The 10,764-nt window shown below is 46.6% G+C and overlaps 1 protein-coding gene across 1 annotated transcript; it reads left to right on the top strand.

The window, feature by feature from the left end:
• The first annotated feature begins 2,710 nt into the window (after nt 1–2,710).
• Nucleotides 2,711–8,992, top strand: COMMD7 (COMM domain containing 7). Its single transcript, XM_069952273.1, has 9 exons — nt 2,711–2,892; nt 5,091–5,144; nt 5,234–5,336; nt 5,997–6,053; nt 6,136–6,173; nt 7,560–7,650; nt 7,728–7,777; nt 8,274–8,322; nt 8,771–8,992. Exons 1-9 carry the CDS (start codon nt 2,812–2,814, stop codon nt 8,845–8,847), a joined length of 600 nt encoding a protein of 199 aa, XP_069808374.1. The 5' UTR covers nt 2,711–2,811; the 3' UTR covers nt 8,848–8,992.
• The last annotated feature ends 1,772 nt before the right edge of the window (nt 8,993–10,764 follow it).

The following is a 10,764-nucleotide window of genomic DNA, read 5'->3' as shown; positions in this document are numbered from 1 at the left end:
CCATGGACTGTGACCTCATGTTACTTTTACCTTCTATCTGGATGAACTCTGCGGATAGCATCACATGGGGTGTTTTGCAGCTGCTCCATTCACACAGCCCGAGCCATGTTCTCACCATGGGCAGCAACATACTCAGGCTATGTTCAAACTATGTAAAACAACGGCTGTTTTTTGACATGGCCGTTGTTTTACATGTTCATCTGGCCCATACAGTAATTGTGCTGACGCCCGCCTTTAAGTGCTGCGTTCGTGTCACTGTCTAACCAGGATCCCCTCTGTCTAATAATAATTATTTTATTTATTTGTATTTATTATTTGAGGGGGTCTAATCAGGACCTTCCTGACTCCCGGAGGAGTTATACTGGCCTCTTTGCGGTCCAATTGGTGATTTTCTAATAGAGTCTGCCACAGGCAGGCTCTATGGGAAGATCGCGAAAATACTGATCAACACTATATAATGGCAGAGTGTTAATCAGTATATGCAATCCAATGATTGTATGTAATGGTCCCCTAGGGGGACTTAAAAAGTGTAATAAAAAAAATGACATTGCTTCTCCCCCAAAAACTTTAAATCATCCCCTTTAAAAATAAATGAATAAAAATATTAGATACGGTAGTGTTCACAATTGTCTGTTCTAGTAAAACATGATTATTCTCCCCTGGTGTAAACGAAGAGGAAAGAAAACGGGTTCTCTGCAACCACTAGTGTGGCGGCAGATAGGTGCTGGGTTTTGCTTCAGTTACTCTCCACTTATATCTAACAGCTGAACTTACCAGAAATCCAGGTCCAGTCTCCTGAAGGCTGCTATATAACAGCTATACTTACCAGAAATCCAGGTCCAGTCTCCTGAAAGCTGCTATATAACAGCTATACTTACCAGAAATCCAGGTCCAGTCTCCTGAAGGCAGCTATATAACAGCTATACTTACCAGAAATCCAGGTCCAGTCTCCTGAAGGCTGCTATATAACAGCTATACTTACCAGAAATCCAGGTCCAGTCTCCTGAAGGCTGCTATATAACAGCTATACATAATGTTTCCAGGTCCAGTCTCCTGAAGGCAGGTATATAACAGCTATACTTACTTGTATCCAGGTCCAGTCTCCTGAAGGCAGCTATACTTACTGTATCCAGGTACAGTCTACTGAAGGCTGCTATATAACAGCTATACTTACTGTATCCAGTTCCAGTCTCCTGAAGGCAGCTATATAACAGCTATACTTACTTGTATCCAGGTCCAGTCTCCTGAAGGCAGCTATATAACAGCTATACTTACTTGTATCCAGGTCCAGTCTCCAGAAGGCTGCTATATAACAGCTATACTTACTGTATCCAGGTCCAGTCTCCTGAAAGCAGCTATATAACAGCTATACTTACTGTATCCAGGTCCAGTCTCCAGAAGGCAGCTATATAACAGCTATACTTACTGTATCCAGGTCCAGTCTCCAGAAGGCAGCTATATAACAGCTATACCTACTGTATCCAGGTCCAGTCTCCTGAAGGTAGCTATATAACAGCTATACTTACTGTATCCAGGTCCAGTCTCCAGAAGGCAGCTATATAACAGCTATACTTACTGTATCCAGGTCCAGTCTCCAGAAGGCAGCTATATAACAGCTATACCTACTGTATCCAGGTCCAGTCTCCTGAAGGCAGCTATATAACAGCTATACTTACTGTATCCAGGTCCAGTCTCCTGAAGGCAGCTATATAATAGCTATACTTACTGTATCCAGGTCCAGTCTCCTGAAGGCAGCTATATAACAGCTATACTTACTTGTATCCAGGTCCAGTCTCCTGAAGGCAGCTATACTTACTGTATCCAGGTACAGTCTCCTGAAGGCTGCTATATAACAGCTATACTTACTGTATCCAGGTCCAGTCTCCTGAAGGCAGCTATATAACAGCTATACTTACTGTATCCAGGTCCAGTCTCCTGAAGGCAGCTATATAACAGCTATACTTACTTGTATCCAGGTCCAGTCTCCTGAAGGCAGCTATATAACAGCTATACTTACTGTATCCAGGTCCAGTCTCCAGAAGGCAGATTTTCTGGTTGAAAAGAGGAGACTGAACCCAGAAATTCCGGCCAGTACAGAGAGTCACGGCTCAATGTGTCCATGAATCACATGACCGCCTTCTCTCTGTGGTCGCTCAGATGGCCTGGGATACACAGGTCTTCCTGCTTTCTGACTGTTTCCTGTTCTTTGAGAAAAAAAGAGTCAGAATACAGGAAGTGCCGTATTTTCCATGATATGCCAATAACACGGCTCGATAATCGTGCAGCAAGGGCTGTATAATATATATATATCTCATTAGCGAAATAATACAGGTGTCCTTAAAGCTTCCTCCACAGCTGCCGGTCTCTGCAGTCCAGCCTCAGCCAATCACTGACAGAGATGGGACAGTGCTGCAGCCTGTGATTGGCTGAGCAGGCTGTCACTGCAGAGACCGGCTCATAAGTGCCAGCAGCTGCGGCTGTGGGGAGGTGGGGAGTGTGGACAGGTAAGTCACATAACAGTACAGCCCCCTATACCTGCAGAACATTGCATAACCGCACAGCCCGGACTACACTGCACTGTACACACTGACCGGCTTCTCTGTGCTGATATGAAAAGCCCGGGTACACAGTAGACTCCGCATAGCTCCGCCCACACAAGGAGTTGGTCACATGGGCATGACGTCATCGGAGCTCTTTAGCCCCTTGGGAATAGCGGCTACCACTGAGAATGAGCTGTACAGCGCCCTCTAGTGAGCGGCTCTAGGCGGGTCACATGATGTGATCTGGGGGAGGGCCGCGGTCTCCGCTATCATGGCGCTGCGCTGCTCTCCCACCGCTCTCCCCGACTCTGTGGCCGCCGACATGCAGAACCTGAGGCAGCTCACCGGGGAGGTAAGAGAGAGACGGACCGGGGACCGGGAGGAGAGGAGGCCGCCGGAACTGAGGAGAAACGACACCCCATTATAGTGTGCTTACAGGCGCTGTATACAGAGGACTACTGATCCTGTGTTATACCCCAGAGCTGCACTCACTATCCTGCTGGTGGGGTCACTGTGTACATACATTACTGATCCTGAGTTACATGCTGTATTTTACTCCAGAGCTGCACTCACTATTCTGCTGGTGGGGTCACCCGGTCACTGTGTACATACATTTCTGATCCTGTATTATACCCCAGAGCTGCACTCACTATCCTGCTGGTGGGGTCACTGTGTACATACATTACTTTACTAATCCTGAGTGACCCCCACCAGCAGAATAGTGAGTGCAGCTCTGGAGTATAATGCAGGATACAACTCAGGATCAGTAATGTAATTTATGTACACAGTGACCCCACCCAGCAGAATAGTGAGTGCTGCTCTGGGGTATATTGCAGGATGTAACTCAAGATCAGTAATGTATGGACACAGTGACCCCACCAGCAGAATAGTGAGTGCAGCTCTGGAGTATAATATAGGATCCGGTGACTTGCTCCCCAGTCTATAGTAATAGAGGTCACAAAGCTTCCTTCCTCTGGTCTCTGCTATACCTGTACAGTATGTCCTCCTCTGGTCTCCGCTATACCTGTACAGTATGTCTTCCTCCGGTCTCTGCTATACCTGTACAGTATGTCCTCCTCTGGTCTCTGCTATACCTGTACAGTATGTCCTCCTCTGGTCTCTGCTATACCTGTACAGTATGTCCTCCTCTGGTCTCCGCTATACCTGTACAGTATGTCCTCCTCTGGTCTCTGCTATACCTGTACAGTATGTCCTCCTCCTCTGGTCTCCGCTATACCTGTACAGTATGTCCTCCTCTGGTCTCTGCTATACCTGTACAGTATGTCCTCCTCTGGTCTCTGCTATACCTGTACAGTATGTCCTCCTCTGGTCTCCGCTATACCTGTACAGTATGTCCTCCTCTGGTCTCCGCTATACCTGTACAGTATGTCCTCCTCTGGTCTCTGCTATACCTGTACAGTATGTCCTCCTCTGGTCTCTGCTATACCTGTACAGTATGTCTTCCTCTGGTCTCTGCTATACCTGTACAGTATGTCCTCCTCTGGTCTCTGCTATACCTGTACAGTATGTCTTCCTCTGGTCTCCGCTATACCTGTACAGTATGTCCTCCTCTGGTCTCCGCTATACCTGTACAGTATGTCCTCCTCTGGTCTCCGCTATACCTGTACAGTATGTCTTCCTCCGGTCTCCGCTATACCTGTACAGTATGTCTTCCTCTGGTCTCCGCTATACCTGTACAGTATGTCCTCCTCTGGTCTCTGCTATACCTGTACAGTATGTCCTCCTCTGGTCTCCGCTATACCTGTACAGTATGTCCTCCTCCGGTCTAAGCTACACCTGTACAGTATGTCCTCCTCTGGTCTCCGCTATACCTGTACAGTATGTCCTCCTCTGGTCTCCGCTATACCTGTACAGTATGTCCTCCTCTGGTCTCTGCTATACCTGTACAGTATGTCTTCCTCTGGTCTCTGCTATACCTGTACAGTATGTCCTCCTCTGGTCTCCGCTATACCTGTACAGTATGTCCTCCTCTGGTCTCCGCTATACCTGTACAGTATGTCCTCCTCTGGTCTCTGCTATACCTGTACAGTATGTCCTCCTCTGGTCTCCGCTATACCTGTACAGTATGTCCTCCTCTGGTCTCCGCTATACCTGTACAGTATGTCTTCCTCTGGTCTCTGCTATACCTGTACAGTATGTCTTCCTCTGGTCTCTGCTATACCTGTACAGTATGTCCTCCTCTGGTCTCCGCTATACCTGTACAGTATGTCCTCCTCTGGTCTCCGCTATACCTGTACAGTATGTCCTCCTCTGGTCTCCGCTATACCTGTACAGTATGTCCTCCTCTGGTCTCCGCTATACCTGTACAGTATGTCCTCCTCTGGTCTCCGCTATACCTGTACAGTATGTCCTCCTCTGGTCTCCGCTATACCTGTACAGTATGTCCTCCTCTGGTCTCCGCTATACCTGTACAGTATGGCCTCCTCTGGTCTCTGCTATACCTGTACAGTATGTCCTCCTCTGGTCTCCGCTATACCTCTACAGTATGTCTTCCTCTCCGGCTCTTCACCCTTGTTCCTTCTCTTACAGCAGGCGTCACGTCTCTGTTCGGTCATATTCTCCTTCTTAAAAGAACAGAAAGAGGTGAGTGGGGTCCTGGGCTGCAGCCGTCGCCCTCCCTGGTCTCTTCTCTCCCTGCAGGACAGATCTCATATGGTTTCTCTTTGCTGCAGGTGGATCACTTCACTTGTCAGCTTGAAGACTTTGCCAAGGACAATGGGATCAGCCTGGGTCGCTTAAGAAGCATCGTGAGGAGCGTCCTGCTAGTGCTGAACGGTGAGAATCAGACCAGACTGACACTCTGTGATGATAAATGCTCCCTTCCTGTGTAATATTACTGGGGCCTTGTTTTCAGGTTCCAAAAAGACAGCCTCTGTGTAAATTTAAAGGGGTACTCCAGCCATTTTTTCCCTTTTTTTCCCTTTCAAATGAGCTGATGTCATAAAGTTATACAGATTTGTAATTTACTTCTATTAAAAATCTTCAGTCTTCTAGTACTTATCAGCTGCTGTATGTCCTGCAGAAAGTAGTGTATTCTTTCCAGTCCGACACAGTGCTCTCTGCTGCCACCTCTGTCTGTGTCAGGAACTGTCCAGAGCAGGAGAGGTTTTCTATGGGGATTTGCGACTTCTCTGGACAGTTCCTGACATGGACAGAGGTGGCAGCAGAGAGCACTGTGTCAGACTGGAGAGAATACGCCACCTCCTGCAGCACATACAGCAGCTGATAAGTACTGAAAGACTGAAGATTTTTTAAATAAAAGTAAATTACTAATCTGTATAACTTTCTGACACCTGGTCTTGTCATATAAACAATGGAGGCCTAGAGTATTCCCCAGGCTGCCATGACATCCTATCAGCTCCTATTGGTTCTACTTGGACCCCCAAGTCAGCAATGCCGCGGCCTGTGTCTTATTCTGCCTCTTTCCTTTCCCAGGTGCACTGAGGAGGAATGTGAAGTCGGAGGAGCTGCAGTCTGACCTGGTGACCCTCGGTAAGGATATTGGCCTGAGCTTCCTCCTCGGCAGCCATGATGCTCGGGGCGTTTTACCATCTGTACATTGTGTTATTTACAGGGCTGGATGAGGAGAAAGCCGGACTGTTTGCAGACAAGGTGAGAAGAAACCATTGTGTGATGACAAGTTGTGGCTGTCACATGATCTGCAGTCTCTGCTACCGGGAAAGGGGCAGCTCTGAGCCCGCTGCGCCCCCTACAGGAGGAGTGTGGAATTATACAATGCCTGGTCAGATAAATGTGGGACCCTGCTATACATGGTGGTAGTAAGAGCAGTGCCGGGTTGGGTATACCCCTGTGATGGCTGTATATATGGTGGTACTGCTTGGGTATACCCCTGTGATGGCTGTATACATGGTGGTACTGCTTGGGTATACCCCTGTGATGGCTGTATACATGGTGGTACTGCTTGGGTATACCCCTGTGATGTCTGTATACATGGTGGTACTGCTTGGGTATACCCCTGTGATGTCTGTATACATGGTGGTACTGCTTGGGTATACCCCTGTGATGTCTGTATACATGGTGGTACTGCTTGGGTATACCCCTGTGATGTCTGTATACATGGTGGTACTGCTTGGGTATACCCCTGTGATGTCTGTATACATGGTGGTACTGGTTGGGTATACCCCTGTGATGTCTGTATATATGGTGGTACTGGTTGGGTATACCCCTGTAATGTCTGTATACATGGTGGTAGTGTGAGCAGTGCCTGGCTGGGCATACCATGTGATGTCTGTATACACTAATAGGACATATAGATAGATAGTTGCTATTCAGGTGAAACAACCCATGGAAATCCCTATACAACCATTATATGACTGGTAAGGCCCCCACAGAATTTACATGGATTTGTTATCAGACAATTCTGGTAAATTTCTGGACCCATTGGGTGATATTGGGCACAAATACTCTTCATGATGTTTCAGTAGGGAGTCTGTGCCAGAAAATATAGGACCTGACCGGCACAGATGACCCATAGGAGCCCAAGAGGGGGGTATCTAAAATTCTGGACAGCTCCAGGTGCTCTTCTGAATGCATTGCCTGCCATACTGGTCCAGCACCTAGGCAAGTGCTGCCGGGTGCTGACGCTGGCCCTTTAACTGTACTTTCTTATAGTCAGGAGCTCATACAGTTAATAGCAGCGTCATTGGCTCCTGACCCTGTCAATCACTCATATGCCCGGAGGCAGCATTATACCTCCAGCCACAAGAGGCCGCTACCTCCCTCCAGTGAAGGAGAAGCCGGCAAGGAGCGATGCTGCAGCAGGTGAGTATGATTTATTTATTTTTTTTATCAAAACTTCTCTGTTTTCAAAGCCAGTTTCCTGGCCGTGACGAAAAAAAAAGCCACGGCCGTGTGAAGGAGGCCTACAACAGGGACCCATTGTCCTAAATGAAGGGAATATTCACCTCTGCGTATTACAGGAGTATTTGCAGCGGGTCCTGATTTCTATAAGGTTTGTGTTTGTTGCTCCCCTTCTAGTGGCGCAGCGATGCGGCGGTCCTCACGCGGTTAGCAGTCGGGCGGACACTCAGTATTAACCAGCTGGTGGACATGGAGTGGAAATTTGGCGGTGAGCGTTAAAGGCCGATCCCCCTGCTGTATCTGCTGTCACTATAACCACTGGGTGACCTCCATTTTCTCTTGCAGTGACGGCAGCGAGCAGTGAGCTGGAGAAAGCTGGAACCATATTCCTGCAGGTAAATCCCCTGACTAGATGGGGCCACTCCCCCCCCCCCCCCCCAGTCTTCCAGTACTTATCAGCTGCTGTTTGTCCTGCAGGAAGTGGTGTATTGTTTCCAGTCTGACACAGTGCTCTCTGCTGCCACCTCTGTCCATGTCAGGAAGTGGTGTATTCTTTCCAGTCTGGAGAGCAGGAGAGGTTTTCTATGGGGATTTGCTGCTGCTCTGGACAGTTCCTGACATGGACAGAGGTGGCAGCAGAGAGTACTGTGTCAGACTGGAAAGAATACATCACTTCCTGCAGACCAGACGCCCTGTTTGCCATCATATATAGATGTAATACAGTTCTCTCTGCATGCAGCGACAGCTCGGAGACACACAGGCCGGCAGCTGTTTATGTAACGCTATGTCTGTTGTAATGTATAGAAGGCTTATGGGCCCTATAGAGAGAGAACACAAAGCCCTAAAAATCTTCAAAAATGTAAAAAAAAAATTTTTTTTCCTCTTTCTCAGCTAAAGATGGTTATTAAAAAAGGCAACCAGTTGGAGCCGGTCTATGTAGGTGAGTATATTAGATAAAGGCATCTACAGGCCTTATACTTTTGTCAGACAAATTCACCACTCACATATAGGATGTGGGGGGCTCTCACGATCGACCGCTGACAGATCATGTCAATGGAGATAGCGGTCAGGTGTGATGGAATATCAATGTCCGACACTATTGTTCTAGGAGAGATAAGCCGCAGCAAGAGCTCTCTGGCTACTGTTGAACCCTTTCTTTCTCATAGAGAAAACAGGAATGCTTGGCTGTGCCAAGCGTTCCTGTGTATGGAAAGAACGGACAGCTGATCTGTGGTTCGGCCGTTGGCTATTGAAAGTGTATGACCATATATATAGATTTAAAAAATTAGTAAAAACAATAAATAACCAACTAATCTAAGAAAATGAAGTTACAGAATAGGGATGAGGCCGCTGGACGCCCCTTTAACTATCTGTGTGTTTGGTTTCAGAGCTGACGCTTCCGCAGTTCTACAGCTTCCTACATGAGATGGAACGCGCCAAGAGCTGCCTGGAGTGTTTCACGTGACTGAGAGCACCAACAGGTTCATGGTGACGGCTTTGGCCTTATCCCCCCATGGCTGCACCCGATAGCAGATACTGTATATAGATACTGTATATACACCGTCCTGCTGCCCCCACAATAAAACATTCCTCTGTGTTCTGCTTGGTAAGCCAGCGTCTGCCATTCATCTATTCCTATCTCCTGGTATACAGCACTCGCTATGGATGACTCCATACTGGGCTACCATTCCCTGTACCAGGTCTCAGACCATATAGAAGCAGCTCAGGTCCAGAGATTGAGTTAAAGGGGAACTCCAGCTAAAAGAGAAAATTCAGTTCAATCAAAAGTTGTCAGTGAGCGTGCCCAATATGGACTTTACTTTTTTTTTTTTTTTTAACGGGTTGTCCATGTTTCTGTTGGATGCCCTTCAAGGGGAAATCCAGCATTTTCTTTTCTTTCAAATCAACTGGTGTCAGAAAGGTTTACAAATTTTTAAAATATTGCTTTTTAAAAAGAGAAGCATTTGCCTGTTCAAACATGATATGCAAAAGATATCTTAGCATACAAAGTTACTTAAAGGATAATTTTTTTAATTAAAGTATTGTATTGCTCCCCAAAAATTATACAAATCCCCAATATACACTTATTACGGGAAATGCTCATAAAGTGCTTTTTTTCCCTGCACTTACTACTGCATCAAGGCTTCACTTCCTGGATAACATGGTGATGTCTCGTCCTGGATAAAATGGTGATGTCACTTCCTGGATAATGTGGTGATGTCACTTTCTGCATACCATGGTGATGTCTCTTCCTGGATAACATGATGATGTCACGATCCGACTCCCAGAGCTGTGCGGGCTGTGGCTGCTGGAGAAGATGATGGCAGAGGGAGGCTCAGTGTCCCTCCAGTGCCCTGTGTCCCTCAGTTTCCCCCAGTTTCCCCCTGCCATCATCCTCTGCAGCAGCCACAGCTGCACAGCTCTAGGAGTCTGGTCGTGACATCACCATGTTAGCCAGGAAGTGACATCACCATGTTAGCCAGGAAGTGACATCACCATGTTAGCCAGGAAGTGAAGCCTTGATGTAGTAGTAAGTGCAGGGAAAAAAAGCACTTTATAAGCATTTCCCGTAATAAGTGTATATTGGGGCTTTGTATATCTTTTGGGGGGCAATACAATACTTTAATAAAAAATTTCGCTGTACTTCTCCTTTTAGTATTGGTAACAATACAGCTATTGAGAGTGAGACAGACCCCTTCTGTAACAAGCAAAAAAAAAAAAAAAAAGCATGACCCTCTGTGCAGTACCTATTAGTAAGCTTGAAGTGTTGCATGAGGCCTGCCCTCTCCTAAGGACTATGCTCTGTGATCTTGCACCATTTCACAAAGAAGCTCTTGGTAGATGTTTCCTTAGTCTTAAGCCCAAGGATCATCTCCCAATGTAGCGTATCCGGCTCTCAGATTCATCATTTGGGTCAGCAAGAATGTAGTGGAATAGAAAACTCATCGGGCACAGAGGTCTTTTCTTACCCCAGATGGAGGCAAACAGATCATATATGAGTCCCCAATAAGCCTAAAGTGTCACTGCAGTTTACATTTTTTTTTTTTTTTGCAGAAATCAATAGTCCAGGCGATTTTAAGAAACTTTGTAATCGGGTTTATTAGCTGAAGAAAGCATTTTTATCATGAAAAAGCAGTTTGAACTCTCCCCCCTGTCTTCATGGTTCTCTATGGAGAGAGGGAAATGAGACCCCAAAACAGGACAACAACTTTCAAATAAACTGGTTTCAGAAAGTCATGCAGATTTGTATTTACTTTTAATTAAAAAAAAAAATCTCAATTCTTCCCATACTTGTCAGCTGCTGTATGTACTGCAGGAAAATGTACTCTCCCCAATCTGACACAGTGCTCTCTGCTGCCACCTCTGTCCATTTCAGGAACTG

The sequence above is a fragment of the Dendropsophus ebraccatus genome, chromosome 14 (assembly GCF_027789765.1).
Source record: "Dendropsophus ebraccatus isolate aDenEbr1 chromosome 14, aDenEbr1.pat, whole genome shotgun sequence".
NCBI classification, from domain to species: Eukaryota; Metazoa; Chordata; class Amphibia; order Anura; family Hylidae; genus Dendropsophus; species Dendropsophus ebraccatus.
Note: the sequence above shows the minus strand (reverse complement) of the source record. Positions and strands in the feature narration are given on the sequence as shown.

Bases quoted from the DNA above. Each gene is read 5' to 3' on its own strand.
- COMMD7 (XM_069952273.1), top strand. From the start codon at position 2,812: ATGGCGCTGCGCTGCTCTCCCACCGCTCTCCCCGACTCTGTGGCCGCC. The intron at 5,337-5,996 runs GTGAGAATCAGA...TTCCTTTCCCAG, and splicing joins CGTCCTGCTAGTGCTGAACG to GTGCACTGAGGAGGAATGTG. The intron at 6,174-7,559 runs GTGAGAAGAAAC...CTCCCCTTCTAG, and splicing joins CCGGACTGTTTGCAGACAAG to TGGCGCAGCGATGCGGCGGT.